We start from the raw sequence: 18,433 nt of genomic DNA on the forward strand, positions 1-18,433 counted from the left end.
TCTGCTGATGTGAACTTCTGGAAGTCTCAGTGGGGTAACGATGTTTGGTATTCGCATGGCACAGAGAGGTCAGCTGGGGTCACAACTCTCAAAGGTAGCTTCGAAGGTATTGTTCTACATTCAGATTGTGACTCTTTGGGTCATTATATTTGTCTGATAGTAGAACACAATCACTCCATTTTCATAATTGTCAATTTATATGGCTATAATACCAAACCTGAAAATGATAATTTAATTGACTCTTTAGATACAAGGATTAGTTTTTGGCTCTCTAAATATCCCAGTTCAAACTTAATAATTGGAGGAGATTTTAATGTTTCACTAAATGACACTATAGACAGATGGCCACCAGCACAACATTTTAGGAATAATTTGAGATTGGAAACATTTATGGATAAATTTAATGTAACTGATATTTGGAGAGACAAATTTCCTGATGATATATCTTTTACCTGGAGTAACCGTTCTGGTTCAAGGAAATCACGTATTGATTTCTGGTTAATATCAAGTAGTCTATCAAAGGACAGTGTTACGGTCAATATCCTTACAACTCCACTTACGGATCATAGAGCAATATATATTAATCTGCAACTCTTTCCTACTATTGCAATTAATAGATCCTCCTATTGGAAATTAAATAGCTCGCTTCTGAGCCATACAATTGTAAAATCTGAAATTACACGACTGTTAAAGCACTTTATACACAAGGCTAATATTGTGAATTCCTATAGCACAAACTGGGAAATTTTTAAATTTGAGACAAGTAAAATGTTGAGACAGTATGGGGCAAAAATAGCTAAGTCAAGGGCAGCAGAAGAAGAAAATCTAATTGTTCAAATTTCCGCAATATATCAACTCCCACCAGACGAGGTCTCGGAGGAGGATAGATTACATCTTAGGTCCTTTCAATCTAAACTGGATGAGATTTACCACCAGAAAGCTGAAGGAGCTTTCGTTCGTTCAAGAAAAAGATGGATAGAGGAGGGAGAGCAGAATTCTGCTTATTTTTTCCGCTTAGAAAAACAGAGATCTAAAACCAATACTATTCATAAATTGAATATAAATGGTACGGTCAGTGATGATGCAAAAATTATCTCTCAATTTTGTTGTAATTTCTACTCAAAGTTGTATGAATCCAATTATAACGCAAAGGTCGCTACCCAATTTATTGACTCTGTAAACAATGTTGAAATGATTAAAAGTGCTGATAGGCTTTTTTGTGACAGTCCAATTACTGAAAAAGAGATATTGACATCTATTGAATTTCTTAAAAACAACAAATCTCCGGGCACAGATGGGCTGGTGGCTGAATTCTATAAATCATTTTCTTGTCAGCTGGCACCCTTTTTGTTGCAGGTTTATAATGAAAGTATTGAAAGGGGCACTCTTCCTCCCAGCCTTACTCAGGGACTTATTACTTTAATTCCCAAACCTAAGAAGGACCTACTTTTTATAGACAACTGGAGACCAATAAGCCTCCTAAATAATGATTATAAAATATTAGCTCTATTGCTAGCTAGAAGAATTAAATATATTTTGGACGATATTGTAGACGAGACACAGTCTGGTTTTATGACAAACAGACACATCTCCAATAATATTAGACTCGTCTTGGATATTCTGGACTACTCAGCATTAATATCTGATGACTCATTTATCCTTCTCCTGGACTTCTATAAAGCCTTTGACTCAATTGAGCATGAATTTATATTTCTTACACTTCAGAAATTTGGTTTTGGTGATATCTTCTGCAGCTATCAAAACTCTGTATTCCAATGCTAATAGTTCTATTAGAATGAAAAATGGCACTACTTCTCGTTTTAGTCTTAATCGAGGTGTACGCCAAGGTTGCCCGATTAGCCCTTATCTTTTTTTACTTTGCACCCAAATTCTTGCCTCTCATATTTCGAATAGCCCTGTGAAGGGTATAAACATAGCAGACAGAGATTGTCATCAGTCAATTGGCAGATGATACCACAATTTTTCTTAAAAATGCCAGCCAAGTGCCAATTGCTTTACGTGTAATAGAGGATTTCTCAAAAGGGTCTGGATTGGTCCTAAACTTAAATAAATGTCAGTTATTACCTGTCAAAGAGTGTAATGTTCAGAGTATTTGTAATATAACAGTTAAAAATGAAGCAACATATTTAGGTCTGATTATCTGCAAAGATCCAAAAGACAGAATTTTACTAAATTTTCCCCCAATTATTAAAAAATCTCAAACCAAATTAAATCAATGGTTGCAGAGAGATTTAAGTTTAAGAGGAAGGGTATTGCTCTCAAAAGCAGAAGGTCTGTCTCGACTGACTTATGCAGCAATTTCTCTGCATGTGGACGGCAAAACTTGTAAGGATATTGACCGAATGCTCTTCAACTTCCTTTGGAAAAACCGGACACATTACATCAGAAAAAGTGTATTGATGAATGACTATGAACACGGTGGTCTCAATGTTTTGGATTTTACTACTCTAAACAATACATTTAAGATTAATTGGGCTAAACATTTTCTTAAAAATCCGGTATCCATTTGGAATTTTATTCCTCACTACATTTTCTCTAAGTTTGGTGGTCTAAGTTTTATCTTAGGTTGTGATTATAATATAGATAAGCTTCCAGAAAAGCTCTCGATGTTTCACAAACAAGTTCTATTAGCTTGGTCCCTTATATATAAACACAACTTTACACCCCATACGTATTCAATTTGGAATAATAGGAACATAGTGTATAAAAATAAATCATTATTTTTTTCTAGGTGGGTTGAGAAACTGATTGTTTTAGTGAATCAGCTGTTTAATCCTAATGGGCAGCTCATGTCCTACTCAGAATTCTTAAACACCTATAAATTTCCAGCCACACCCAAAGAATATGCCATATTATTTGATGCAATACCTACGGGTATTATAATGCTTTTTAAAGGTATTCAACCTTCCATATCATCTGTTTCTCTCCCCAACCCTTTAGATTCACACATAGGAAGAATCTGTCTAACAAACCACAGTAAAAGTAATAAGAATATCCGTGCTTTGTTCCAGACAGAATCTCTAACTATTCCACATGTGGTCTCTTATTGGAATTTCTTTGTCAGTGACATTAACTGGAAAAGAGTATGGTCAATTCCTAACAAGTATCTGGTAACGAATAAAGTGAAGGAAGTCTCATTTAAAATATTGCATAAATTTTATCCTGCTAATCATTACATGACGAAGTTCAAAAGGGACATAAATGTGAGCTGTGGATTTTGTGGAAGCCATCCTGAGACTGCAACACCTCTTCTGGATCTGTTCATACGCTAGAACATTTTGGAAAGACTTCAGTAGATTCATTGCTGGACATCTCTATAATGACTTTACTGTGAAATGGGAAAATGTTGTATTTTGTTTCTTTCGAAGGCAAAAAAAAGGAGATGTTTACTTTATAATAAACTTGTTAGTTATCTTAGCTAAATTTTATTTTCACAAATGCAAATACAGTAACAAAAAACCTAATTTTAAACATTACTATAATGATGTTTTATGTTACATAAAATTGATTAGTGGATCACTTAACAAAAAGGCTATGAAAACTATTACTATTTGTAGTAATTACAAATTATTTGAATGTTTGTAATTCTTTGTATTACACCCCCTGGCATATGTTAATTTTGTTCTGATTGTATACATGTTCTGTATACTGTTTCTTAATAAAGTTTAATATTTTGAAAAAAGAAAAAAAAAAAGAAAACTGCCGCTAGCTAACTGCTCAGCGCGGCAACCGCACAGCAACAACAACAACACACAGAGCGCCCTCTGACCCCGGAAGGACACACCGTCGCAGCGAGAGGGCGTCACCCGTCACTATGGCAACATAAACAAAACATAACTGTACAAACAGAACCCCGAACAGCCCTGACCCGCTACAATATGCTGCTGAGAATATAGTCCAGAAGAAGCGTATAGTATAGCTTTTATTTTGGAAAGAGCCATTTCTCTGTAATAAACTCTCTTTTCCAAAGATTTTTTTTTATTTTTATTTTTTTATTAGTAATATAAACATACAAACAAAATGCACCATATATTACAGATTCAGAGAATAAACATTTCTTACATATTAGCAACTTTCATATATAGTGAAAATAAAATATAAAGATGGGGTCACATAAATTAACAGATTATTAACTCACTAAATCAAAATCTTCTACAAAGGAAACAAAAAAAGCAGCCTTTTTCTTTTTAACTAAAGTCAAAGATTTAACCAACAGGTTTAGTCTTTTCCAAAGATGAGTGATTCCTCAATCAGATACAGGTGTTACCGCGCCAGATCCGCGGCCCCGAACCGTAGTAAGGAAACCTCTGGCAGTTACTTGAAGGTTCCGTAACTGACTCGTAGCCGGCAACAGCTTACTATACAGGTCAACTTCGCTACCAAAAAGATCGAAGGAGGAGTAGGAAATTGCTTCACCGAACTTTATTTCTTCTCTAAGGCACGAACACCGCGTACAGTGGGCTGAAACAGTTTACTCACAGCGAGCATCGCCGACACAACTCTGGCTGTCGAGGGAGTTATTATATTCCTTTTATTTATTTTCTTTTCGTCTCTTCTGTAGCTAACCGTTACTTTTTTCCCTTCTCCGCTCTCTCTCTTCACACACACACTAGGCAGTCCCGCTACACACATCCCGAATACATTTCCCATCAGGCTTCATCCTTAAAGGGCCATGCCTGTAACACAGGGCTCGCAAAATCGCTAGCCCGGTAGCTAACTGCTCAGCGCGGCAACCGCACAGCAACAACAACAACAAGAACAGCACACAGGGCGCCCTCGGGGCGCTGTAGGGAAGATGGCGGAGTGAGCGGTTCAACTTGAGTGGGCTCCGAGGCTTTTCCTGAAAAGAACCTCCTTTATGTCTTGACCGCAATCAAGTTAACCGGAATTAGAAGCAGACTAGTTATACTTCATCTCTAAAACTCAAAAACTTCCTCCCTGTGTTTCTCTCCGTCATTCTCGGCCACCTTCTCCGAAGCGGCGAAATGGCTAACATTAACAAAGATCATGGCTACCACCTAGCGGCTCTTCGACAGGCGTGCGACGAAGAAGATATTGAATGGATGGAACAGCAGCACGACTTATCACAAGACGGACCGCAAGCTGATCGTCACCACACACCAGTTAAAAGTCCAAATCCTAAAAAAATGAAGGCTAACGAATCGCAGACGCAAAACGAAGTTTCAAACACAGTTCTCCTCAATGCTATCCAAAAACTGGTATGTAAATTTGACACCCAAAGTGAACATTTAAAGAATTATGAATTCCAGTTGCAAGAAAACACCGACGCTGTAAGAAAAGTAAAGGAGTCCGTGGATGCTAATACGGAAGCTGTTAAATCTGTGGTGGAAGATGTGAAACGTATTAAAACGCAGATGGCGACGCTGAAAAAAGAGAACGAGGCTCTTCGTGAAATGTGTCTGGAGCATGCTAGATACAAACGGAGATGGTCTTTGCTGCTAACTGGCGTTCCTGAGAAGGAGGGGGAGAACACGAGAGAAGAAATAATCAGAATTCTGACCAAGATAATTCCTGCGAACGCCGAGCAGCTGTACAACACAGTGGATACAGTGCACCGGCTGGGTCAGAAGGGACGAGTTGGTGACAAACCCAGGCTGATTGTCATACAGTTTGCCATGAGAACTGTTCGAGACCTAGTGTGGAAGATGTCCAAGGAGGCGAAGCTCTGCAAGGAGATGAAGATTCGGTTTAGAGAGGACTTTTGTAAGGAAGACAGAGAAGCCCGCAAACGTCTGTGGCCGAGGGTGGAGGAGGCAAGGAGCAGAGGGCTCAAAGCTTTCCTGAAGGACGGATATGCTGTCATCGATGGTCGTCAAATCAAAGAATGAAAGAACTTTATAACGACCTAGATAAGAAGGTATAACTGTTCAACTAAATTTAAGCCGGTAACTTGCTCAATGGTCCCTGACTTTGACTGGGTCTACTAGTTAATAGGAGGTAAAATGTTCCATTGCCTTACTCTAGTTATTACAGCACTTTCAAGCTATATTCAATGGTTCTTTCAATATTTTCTTTAAATGTTCGAGGTTTAAGAAGTAACATAAAGCGTAAAGCGATTTTTCTTTTTTGTAAGGAACAGCCTAACACGAATTGTTTTTTATTTCAAGAGACACACAGTAGTAAAGATGATCATATATTTTGGAGAAAGCAGTGGGGAAGCGGTGATATTTATTTATCTCATGGTACCTCTCATTCAGCAGGAGTGGCTATTTTTCTACATCGTTTTAATGGAAGAGTTCTTGATCATAAAGGTGATGAGGAAGGTCATTGGTTAATGGTTAACATGGAGTTGGATGATACTAAGTACATTTTAGTAAATGTTTATGGGTTCAACAATAGAGCTAAAAACAGGAAATTGATTTCTGATTTGAAAAAAATGATAGAAGAATGGAAGATCATCTATTCAACTGAAAAAGTCGTTGTTGCAGGTGACTTTAATATGGTACCAGATGAAAAACTGGATAGATTTCCAACTAAATATAACTCTTCTCATTTTAACCAAATATTAATGGATTTCTCCTGCACCCTCAACCTAATCGATATCTGGCGTAACTTAAACCCAGAAAAACTGCAATACACCTGGAATAATTCTGAGCGCTCTCAATGCTCAAGACTGGATTATTGCTTAATAACTGGTAGTCTCTTCCCCCTATCATCCAACTGTAAGATTCTTCACTCCCCTGTTACTGACCATTGTGCCATAACACTTTCAATCTCCCCGGATAATAGATTATCAGAACCGAAGAATTCTCACTGGAAGTTTAACAGTAACCTCTTACGATGCTCGTCTTTTTGTATAAAAATTAAATCATTGATAGGAGAGGTAAAAGCAATGGAGGATTTTTCTTCTACTAGTAAATGGGAATGGTTGAAGTTTAATGTCAGAAAAATTGCTAGTGAAGAAGGAAAATTAATGGCTAATAAAAGGAGACAGAAACAGGCTGAAATTACTGCACAAATAAGTTCATTGTGCAATTTATCACATCTGACAGAGGAAAACTCTATAGAACTAAACCAGTTGCAGTACAAACTAGATGAACTTTATATAGACAAAGCAAAAGGTGCCTTCATTCGCTCAAGGGCTAAATGGATTGAGGAGGGGGAAAAGAATTCTTCTTATTTCTTTAACCTGGAGAAAACTAGACAAACAAAAAAAACTATAATGAAGTTACAAATTAATAATACCCTGACTGAAGACCAACAGACTATAAACAACTATATCACAGAGTTCTATTCAGCCCTCTACACTACAAATTATTCCAGTTCGGAGACTAATTCTTTTTTTAGCTCTATCCATGGAAAAATTCCTCAAATTGACTCACATTTTAAAAATCTCAATGAGTCTGAAATCACTTTAGCTGAATTGGATGCTGCTGTTTCCCAAATGGCGAATGGTAAATCACCAGGTCCCGACGGAATCACGATTGAATTTTACAGATATTTCTGGAATGACATTAAAGATCTATTACTAGAGGTATTTAATGAATGTATAAATGATCAGATGCTATCTCCAACTATGAAACGAGGAATAATTTCTTTACTTCCTAAACCAAACAAGGACCCTATCCTTTTAGATAACTGGAGACCTATCACACTTCTTTGCTGTGACTACAAATTATTAGCTCATGTCTATGCCAACAGATTAAAAACAGGAATAACTCAAATAATAGATGAGACACAGTCAGCCTTTATAAAAGGGCGTCATATCCATAATCATACCCGTTTAGTATTAGATATGTTGGATTACAATCATTTAATTCCTCATGATAGCCTTATTTTATTTCTTGATTTCTTTAAAGCTTTTGATTCTTTGGAGCATAATTTTTTATTTAAAGCTCTGGAGGCTGTGGGTTTTGGTCCCAGATTTGTTAGTGTAATGAAAATGTTGTACAGAGATATAACAAGTAGTATTGCACTCAATCAGGGGTTTTCTAATAGTTTTAAAATTCATCGTGGCATTCGGCAGGGATGCCCTATTAGCCCGTTATTGTTTATTGTTGCAGCAGAAATGCTTGCCATTTATATCAAACTCTCTTCAGATCTGGAAGGCATAAACATTCTTGATAAAGAATTTAAAATTAGTCAATTTGCTGATGACACTGCCTTATTTCTAAGGAATGTAAATATGGTCTCTACTGCAATTAATAAAATCCTTTCATTCTCAAAAGCATCCGGCTTAACACTAAACCTTAAAAAATGTGAAATCTTAGCTGTACACAACTGTAATCAAAATACTATTAACAATATACCAGTAAAAGAGGAGGTAAAATACCTTGGTTTAATAATCAGTAAAAATACTAATGATCGAGAGAATAATAACATAACTCCTAGATTAAATGTAGTTAAAAAAATATTTAATCATTGGTTAACACGTGATTTATCCATATTAGGTCGTATCTTACTGTCTAAAGCAGAAGGACTTTCAAGACTCATATACCCCTGTTATTCAATTTTTACATCTCCTAAAATGATTAAACTGTCCAATTCTATTATATTCAGCTTTATCTGGAAGAATAAAACACATTATATACGCAAATCACAATTAGTTAAAGACTATGAAAATGGGGGCTTGAAAGCTTTGGACTTTGAATCTATTATTGCTGCATTCAGGCTCAGATGGATAAAAGACTGCATTTCCTGTCCTCAATCTATGTGGTACCATATTCCAAACAAACTCTTTAATAAGGTCGGGGGGTTAGATTTTTTGCTCAGATGTGATTATGAAATATCTAAGCTTCCTCTTAAGTTGTCTAGTTTCTATAAGCAAGCTTTGAATTTTGGGAAACTAATTTTCACCCACAATTTTTCACCTCACAATTCTGTGTTGTGGAATAATAGGGTTATAGTCATCAATAAGAAGTCCTTATTTAAATCAGACTGGTATGATAACGGTGTATGTTTTGTTGTTGATCTGCTTGATAGAAATGGAAACTTGCTATCTTATGAAGAATTTATTGATAAGTATAAAATAGAGATTTCATTTAATAATTATAATAAGGTTTGTAAAACGATACCCACACCGTTGTTAAATCTTATCGTAAATACTTTAAAGTATTCATTAATAAGAACATGCTTACCTTCACTGACGATAGGTAATACCTCAATAAAGGACAAACAATTTAATAATAAGTTCATCTCTAATACCTTTAAGCAAATAGTATTCTGCAACTACAATGTCAATGTCAGACATGACCTTGATAGCATATTGAAAGACAAGTCATTTTCTTTTTACTTAAAATACCCACTTGCGCCTAAAATGAAAGAAACACACTTCAGAATCATATCAGGCATTTATCCAGTTGGAGAATTCCTGCATAAAAGGTTTAATTTTGAGGCCGACTCTTGTGCTTTCTGTTCTTCCGATCCAGAAACACTAGAGCATCTATTTTTCACTTGTCAGTATGTTAATGCTTTCTGGTTTGAAATACACTGTTGGGTTTCACTCAGAATTTCCAATGTACCTGCCTTCACATCTAAGGATATTCTTTACTTTATGGACAATCTGGATTCTGAAATCTCAGATGTTGTCAATTTTGTAATAGTGCTATGTAAGTTTTTCATTCATTTATGTAAGTGGAAGAATGCCTCTCCTATGTTTACCGTCTTCTTGAATTACTTTTGTCAATACTTTAAGTCACTTAAGCTTATTTCAAATATGAACAAAAAAACTGCTGTACTATACTGTAAAATCAAAAAATACTTGCTCTTCTAATTTTCTTGCCTGTGTCAAAAGGTCTATGTTCCTTATTTCTTTACTCTAGAAACTTTTATTTTCTCCCTGTAAAGTTATGATGACTTGCTTCACCATCTTTATAATGTAAATTGTTACAATTCTGGTCTGTTTCCTTGACTTGTTTTGTATATGGAAATTTGTTTCAATAAAAAAAAAAAAAAAAAAAAAAAAAAAAACACAGGGCGCCCTCTGACCCCGGAAGGACACACCGTCGCAGCGAGAGGGCGTCACCCGTCACTATGGCAACATAAACAAAACATAACTGTACAAACAGAACCCCGAACAGTCCTGACCCGCTACAATATGCTGCTGAGAATATAGCCCAGAAGAAGCGTATAGTATAGCTTTTATTTTGGAAAGAGCCATTTCTCTGTAATAAACTCTCTTTTCCAAAGATGAGTGATTGTCACTACCTGATCGATACCCCGCATGCGCAAATCTTCCTCTCTGCCATTCCTCTCTTTGCCATGACATTCAATATATTTGAATGATGCGGTTAGCGCCCAGTTAGCTCCTAGCATTTCTCAACAGCTCTGCCTTCTTTTCGACTGCCCGGGACATTTAAACAATGGATAATCCGTATACAAAGATATTCATGCTTTTCTCCTCAACAGAGAGCGTCCCCCGATTGAGCAACAGCGCCGTAATATAAGAAGAATGGCGCCTAATTACAGAGTTAATAATGCAGACTTTGTAATATCTCACGTGTAGATTCATCAGCCAGATGAAGTGTTTACTGACAATTGACAGTGATAGCGTACATCATCATCACTATTCCAACAATCCTCTCCTCACAGACAAGCATAAACACACTCGACTATCGCTAAATCAAATTTAACACACGTTTGTAATGATGCTAATTCAGTTTATAATAGGGTTTATTCGCTCCGTCAGCAGGTGGCGGTATCCTCGTACACTGGGGAGTAAACTGCCATTAAACGAACAGAAGAAGAAGAAAACATCTGCACATGCGCGGTACGGATTGGGTAGACCCGATTTGTACGGTCAGACTTTACACATGCGCAGTAAGGATCGGAGAGTCCTGATCCGTAACTTTCTTTTTATTTTTCGTTTTTGTCTTCATTGTACTGAAATGCTTCATTATTGCAAACATTTTAAGATATACTTGTTATTCTTAACATCTTAACAGATACTCTGACCCATAACTATCGTAAAACGCTACGACCGGAAGTAGAAACCTTTCGCGCATGCGGGGTACGGATCGGGTTTCCGGTACGGATCGGGTAGTGACAGTAGTGACAGTGATTCCTCAATCAGATACAGGGCTTGCAATATCGCTAGCCCGACGTCCCGGGGCTAGCGATTTTTCCAGTCGGGCTACCAAAATCTATCTCTGCCCTGCCCGTCGGGCAACATATGAGAGGTTGATCGCGCAGAGAATCGCTGACCGTTATGTGTGTGTGTGTGTAAAAGCAGCAGGATATATATTTTAGTTCTGCTGAGCCAAATAAGACAGGTCAGGGTGAAGAAGTGACAGCCAAAGAAAAGCTTACCACAAAACGGAAAAGTTATGACAAATCAGACTATAAGGCAAAAAGAAAGTGCAGCTTTATGGTTTCATGGACAAAAGAATTTCTGTGGCTGCAATATGACGAGCTATGTAACCGGGGCTGCACATAAGTGGTCCGCAGGTGCGCATTCGCTGTCAAAAAAAAAAAACACGCACAAGATAAGAAGTTGCAACGCGTGTTTGCGTACATAAGATTTTCTGGAGGAGGACAGACATTTGTTTAAAACTCTTAAAGATGTCGAAGAAGCTCCTTTAAGCAATTACTTTGGTGTTCCTCCACCTCCAAAGAAATGTCAGAAGGAGTCCGAACCACAAAAGAAGCATGTATTCTCGGAAAAGTGGTTGCAGGAGGTGAGCTGGCTTCAAACAAATGATGAACGCACAGAGATGTGGTGCGGAATGTGCCGTGAAAATCCCACTCTAGCGGACAAAAACAGTGCTTTTTATATGGACGCAAACGCGCGTTGCAACTTCTTATCTAGTGCGTCTTTTATGTTGACAGCGAATGCGCACATGCGGACCACTTATGTGCACCCGTGTAAATAACATAATGTTCCACCGGGTGTGTTGTTGGTTTTCTCTCGATTTCTGAGTCGACAAGCGCCTTTGTTACTGGGACCAGTCATTTTAAGAAAGGCCCCCATTAGAACCCATGAGAAATGCAAGAAATGCATTATTTCCCAGAACAAACACCAATTGCAAATAACATACTAAAAATAAACCTGAAAAATCTGTTTATAACAGCGTACTATGTTGCAAAGAGTGAACTACCACTGGCACAATTTAGCAGTCTTTGCAAACTTCAAAAAGCAAATGGCCTCGATCTTGGTTCCACTTGTCTCTTACCTGTGACTTCAGTGGAAATTTCAAAGTCAGGATCTGACACAGACTGATTCATGTCCTACACAGTTCTTACAAGTTCATAGAAATTTCTGTTCAATTAGAACCAAGTATTTGAGTTGATGATTGTAATTTTTATACAATGTTGTAATTTGTTTTTCAACAATTTTTTTGATTAATGTTTTGTTTCCTTTACAATTTTATACTTTAATGTATAATATTGTAAAGGAAACAAAACAGGAAACAAAACATCAATCAAAAAATTGCTCTCTTTTTTATTCGGGCTACTTACATTTATTTTGGGCTACCAAAAACTGAAGAGTCCCTGCCCGAAGGGCTACCAGGGATTTTGAAATTTTGAGAGCCCTGAGATATATTTATTTTTTTAATTACTTTTGTTTCAGCAACATTAAATTTAAAAACTGTACTTTTGAGCTAAAATATATATTTATAATTTTAATAAATGACAAATTAAAAAGGCATGAACATTTTTTTTGTATTGAAAAAATATCGAATCGTGACACCAAAGTATCGAACCGAACCGTGAATTTTGTGTATCGTTGCACCCCTACTGGTTTTATTTAGTTGTATTTATCTGCGACACCTTAAAGGCCGGTCCGTGAAAATATTGTCGGGCATAAACCGGTCCGTGGCACAAAAAAGGTTGGGGACTGCTGGTTTAAAGGTTGCAATCTACATCTATTGTCATTTTTAAAAATATTCTGATGCAGTGAAGTAAAAATACAGCTGAATAATATGCAACATTTGTTCAATTAAACTGGGATTAAGCTCCTGTTTAAACTTTTTATTTTCAGTTTTTATAGGGTTGTCAGTTGACCATTTTGTTTTATAAATTGATCACTTATAAGGTCATGGCTGTGATAAGCCGATGTGCTGTTAACCTTTTCTGTGATTTCAGTTATACAAACAGTAAATAATGTGGATATTTTAAGTCTGATGTTTTTGTTTTCCACTTTCTTTTCAGGGTTTTTTCAAACCTATGAGTTATGTAATAAAAACACATGGTAGAGTTTGTGGGTAAGTAAAAAAAAAAAATCAGCATCTACTGAAATTACTATTGTGGAAAAATAGCAAACTGAACATTTGCAAAGAGATCAGTACACCTGGATTATTATTTTATAACAGCATTGACACAGAAACTAATAATAGCTGGTGCTACTGCATTTGCTTTCTATGTAATTCTAGGAGTTTTCCTCCCACAGAAACAGAGACACCTGCTGATAAAGGATGCACAAAAATGGACTCATTACCTTGGATTTAGATTAATAGCTGTTTATCTTTTATTTCTGTGCACACACCATTTGCACAGGAAAGTTTATATTACATCGCAATAGTACACCAAGGTTGAAAAAGTAGATACAATGATTATCTGAACATTTTCATTTTTCTGCATTCTGAAATGACACGAATACTTTACTTAGCATCAAAGGTTTTTGTTTGTTTTGGCTGGTATCTCACTCATATTCTATACATCGGCATATTTCAGGTATTATTTGGGGCGCAGACCAGTCGTGATAATAGCAGATCCTGATATGCTCAGACAGTTGATGGTCAAGGACTTCAGTAGCTTCCCTAATAGAATGGTGAGGACATTAGACGGAGCGTTTAGATGCACGATGTGTGATCAGCAATTATTTCCACACGAACTTACTTCATGGGCTGTAATGGATTTTTGCGTTTGTGCTCTTGTCTCATTTTTGCAGGCTTTTCGCTTTGCCACCAAGCCCATGACTGACTGTCTACTCATGCTGAGGAATGAACAATGGAAGCGAGTACGGAGCATCTTGACCCCATCCTTCAGCTCTGCCAAACTGAAAGAAGTGAGACATTAACATTTCTATTACTTGTTAGAAAATGCATTGCAAAGTATTTGAATTTTCTATTTTGTGATGTAATGACTCACTAAAGGGTTTTGGCAGGACTGGTTTGAGTCTCTCATGATTAATCTTTTTGAGTATAGATGGTTCCTTTCATCAACATAGCCATCGATGCCCTGATGAAGAATTTAAACGGCCACGCTGAGTCAGCACAGGCCTTTGACATCCACAAGTAAGTACAAAAACAATAAAAAAACAAATACTGAAAGAATCATTTTTATTTTAAATTTTCAATCTTCTCTTTAATTAATTTTTGGTATATGTTTTCCTGCAGGTGCTTTGGCTACTTTACCATGGATGTTATTGCCAGTGTGGCATTTGCAACTCAGGTGGACTCGCAGAACAACCCAGACGACCCGTTTGTCCACCACGCTCAGATGTTCTTCAATTTTTCCTTCTTCAGGCCCATTTTGTTATTTTTCAGTTAGTCATCAATATTACTTCATTATTACTTGAATTTAAGATATTTATTTAGGACATTAAAAGAGGAAGATAAATATATTTAGGAATGTGAAAAATTGTACATCGTTTTAGACCAATCCTAAAAAGAAGTTTTTGGAATTGTAATTAATTTTAATCATTTTTAAGTAATTAGAAGATTTATAGAGGAAGACAAGATATATTAATTAATGCATTGTTTAGAAATGTTGTTTAGATTTCAACATTACCACAGTGTTATCGGGAATTCTTAATGCAAAGTTTTTTTATGGCATTTCATAATTCATAATTACATCTGCGAATTTGTGTCTTAATGTCTTCAGTGGCTTTTCCTTTCCTTGCTGCTCCCATGGCAAAACTTCTCCCCAATGAAAGACGAGATAAGATGAATAATTTCTTCATTAACAGCATTCAGAAGATCATCAAACAGCGAGAGGAGCAGCCTCCTGAGGAGGTGAATCTCAGACAGTTAACACAGTCACTCTGTGTCTAAAACGAGCCGTCTCCCTTCATCATTTGTTTGAAATAAATATTTACCGTTTTCTTTTGTTTCTTTTTACATGTAGAGGCGTAGAGACTTCCTTCAGCTGATGTTAGATGCTCGAACCACCAAAGAGATTGTGTCGTTGGACCACTTTGACACATCAAATGACCCCGAGGAGATCGAACACAGGAACCAGGAGACCCAGCCTTCGGGCTCGGTTCAGGAAAATGACCCTCCTCATTCACAGGAGCCGTCTGTCAGGCGTCCACAGAAAAAGATGATGACTGAGGATGAGATTGTTGGTCAGGCTTTCGTCTTCCTCCTGGCAGGCTATGAAACCAGTAGCAACACTCTGGCGTTCACCTGCTACCTCTTGGCCCTCCACCCTGATTGTCAACTCAGAGTACAGAAAGAGGTGGATGACTTCTACACTAGACATGTGAGTGTTTTACGTTGTGGTGCTTTGCTTTGTTTTGGTTTTCTTTGCATGTTGCATGTTATTATGGACAGTTATCGATTATATTCATGCTACTGTTGTTGAAGGAATCACCTGATTACACAAATGTCCAGGAGCTGAAGTATTTGGACATGGTTGTATGTGAAGCATTACGCCTCTACCCTCCTGGATTCAGGTAAAGAAGGATGTTAAGTGGAAACAGGGTGGTATTTTTTTTATAGCACTTTGGAGGATAGGCCATATTTAATCATACATGTATACCATACAACGAGGAGATAAAATGTACATGTCACTGCTTCTCTTGGACTGCTTTGCAAGAGTAGGTTGGGCCCATTGGGGAAGGGAGAATGGTGCCATGGCCCACCAAACGCTGACCGCCAGATTTAAGGTGGTGATGCAGATGTTAAAAAAAGAAACGATGCAGATATTATTTGGAATCTTGCAGCTTCAGCTGTTACAGGGATTAAATGTTTGTTAACTGTTGTTACATGTAGCCTAAAAGTAATGTAACAAGTTGCAATCCACTTAAAACTTTAGCTGTCTCTGTTGCACATGTACACACTGAAATGTGAAGTAATTTTGGCAATCTAAATAAATGAACCACTGCTGATCTACTGGGATCTTTGTGCACCATTCCTGGGGTTTAATGATACTATAAAGAAACGATATCCAGTTAGCAGCAGTTCTCTGGGTAAAAATGTTGATGCCAGAAGTCTGAGGAGAATATCCAGGCTGCTTTGAGCTGATAGAAGGAAAGAGTAATTCAAATAACCGCTCACTACAGTTGAGGTATGCATCTCTGACTGCACAGAACATTGAATCTCGAAGCAGGCAGTTTCACAGGAGGAGATATTTGAGTTGCCTCTCCTGTAACCTAAGAACAGGGAAGTGAGGCTGAAGGTCACATGGGCTCACCAAAATGACAGAAGATTAGAAAAATATTGCCTGCTCTCACCAGTTGGACATTTGGATGGTGTTGTATTTCTTGCACAGCATTAAAGCATGCAGTCATCCTGCCTTGTATCAACAGTTCAGGCTGTTGGTGATGTAATGGTGTGGGGGATATTTTCCAGGCACACTTTGGGCCCCTTATTACTAGCTGAGCATTATTTAAACGTCACTATCTGTCTGAATATTGTTGCTTATCATCTCCATTACTTTATGTAAAAGAAAGTTTTCAGGCTCTTTGCTGTCCTGTGATAAAGGAAATCGACCCCATGATTCAGTAGCTCGTAGAACCAGATGTATAAGGAATAACTTGAAGTAATGGTTTTCAGTATAACTTTATCAGTCTCACAGCAGTGTGGAGAAATTTGCCCACTCGTCTCTCAATGTTGCTTCAGTCTTTCTCATTGCTTGGGTAAGATTAACGACTGTCTTGAATTATTCCAGTTGTGAATAATCTCGCTCACTATAGAACAACAGACCTGAAGTTGATTTCTGACCATGCCTGTATTGATGAACAGGAACAATTGCTTCTCTAAACTGATACTTTTCCTTCTTGGCACTGAGTTAACACGAACCGTTTTATATCTTTTATAGAGGTCAAATTATTGATCAATCAATAAAATGCATTTGATTAACTGCACCTAGCTGCTAATTACCCTCTTAACTCATGAAGTATGTAGTTTTTCACTGGACTGCAGAGTCCTGTGAAAGATTTTTTTGACTTTAAAAATAAAAGCTATTATAACGATTTTCTTTTTAGTATAGTTTAATTGTATTACGTTAATTCCATATTTTGTCCCATTAAGGTTTGCACGAGAAGTTGACCATGACTGTGTAGTGAATGGCCAGTTCCTTCCTAAAGGGATAACAGTGGAGATCCCTGCAGGCTTCCTCCATTATGACCCGGAACATTGGCCAGAGCCTGAGGAGTTCATCCCAGAGAGGTGCTTCAGTCTACTTCTAATAAATGACAAACGGAGCATATTCAAGTTTAAAAATATCAACACTTGTAACTAACTTTGAAGTCAATCAAATGTTGATGTAATAACATTAATACAAGACAAATATTAACCTAAGGTGTTGTTCATCCATCTGTCTGGTGAAAGTACACCATGTGCAGCGCTCAAATGACATGGCTGTGTGCCACGTCTCTGATCAAAGTACAGTGTACCAATTATACATTTTAATGCAGTAAAATAATCACTATCTGCCATTGCAATGGTCTGCTGCCTCCCAGCAGACCACAGCACACTGTGCTCACCACAACTGAGAATCTCCATAATTTTTCTGTGGACATTGAAAGACATTCCCTTTTTGTATACAACCTCTGTGTTGGCCTCTGGATATATTAGAAAGATCCTTTTTAGTCACCATGGGCAACCGTTCATTATCCGTGTGGTGAACCACAAGATTTAATTTCATGTCCCAGTTTATTTTCTGATGATTAAGTAGCATTAAAGAAAACACACAATGTCTCTTCATGCTATACGATAACACACAGATATACCTTTCTATAAGACTGATGCCTCTAAAAGGCCAGCTGCTGTTTTAAACAGTTTCAAAAAAACCTTAAGCCTGTTGCCAGAAACTTACTTGTTCAGTTTGACTCTGTCCTTTGAGTTTTGAGCTTCACGTTGAAAAAGTTGCCTGGTCTTGCTTTTTCCCCAAATTAAAATCCTCTCTAAAATGAAACATAACTGACAGGATGATTTTGCATTGGCACTGCCTTTAATTCTCCCCCAAAGCACCTAACCTGTGGATTATCCCCAGGTTTACACCAGAGGCCAAGGCCAGTCGACACCCATTCGTATACCTGCCGTTTGGGGCCGGCCCTCGTAACTGTGTGGGAATGAGGCTCGCCCAGCTTGAAATCAAAATGGCTTTAGTGCGCCTGTTCCAAAGCTTCAGCATTGTGGCCTGCTCTGAGACCAAGGTATTCATTTATTATTTTCTACTAAAATGTGTAGGCAATGTAAATACTTGGACAGTCAGTAATAATGATCATAGAGGAGATGATTGGACATTAGAAAGTGCCGTAACTTTCAAACAATTCACTCATAAT

The 18,433-nt window shown here is 37.4% G+C and overlaps 1 protein-coding gene across 3 annotated transcripts in view; it reads left to right on the forward strand.

Annotated features, from left to right (window-relative positions):
* Positions 1-18,433, forward strand: part of LOC146704241 (thromboxane-A synthase-like) — a 30,135-nt gene that overhangs the window by 9,067 nt on the left and 2,635 nt on the right. For all 3 annotated transcript variants that reach the window (XR_014921151.1, XM_085461256.1, XM_085461257.1), the window contains exons 4-13: positions 13,132-13,184; positions 13,654-13,750; positions 13,871-13,987; positions 14,128-14,216; positions 14,319-14,467; positions 14,806-14,936; positions 15,049-15,405; positions 15,510-15,598; positions 17,178-17,315; positions 18,142-18,304. Coding sequence is in view for 2 of the 3 variants with exons in the window: in XM_085461256.1 (XP_085317382.1) it covers positions 13,132-13,184; positions 13,654-13,750; positions 13,871-13,987; positions 14,128-14,216; positions 14,319-14,467; positions 14,806-14,936; positions 15,049-15,405; positions 15,510-15,598; positions 17,178-17,315; positions 18,142-18,304 (1,383 nt within the window). In the remaining variant the exon portion in view is untranslated. The remainder of the gene's footprint in view (positions 1-13,131; positions 13,185-13,653; positions 13,751-13,870; positions 13,988-14,127; positions 14,217-14,318; positions 14,468-14,805; positions 14,937-15,048; positions 15,406-15,509; positions 15,599-17,177; positions 17,316-18,141; positions 18,305-18,433) is intronic.

Source organism: Copadichromis virginalis, linkage group LG7 (assembly GCF_057382275.1).
Source record: "Copadichromis virginalis isolate Kocher_CV1m ecotype Utaka linkage group LG7, C_Virginalis_male_GT1.1, whole genome shotgun sequence".
Taxonomy (NCBI): domain Eukaryota; kingdom Metazoa; phylum Chordata; class Actinopteri; order Cichliformes; family Cichlidae; genus Copadichromis; species Copadichromis virginalis.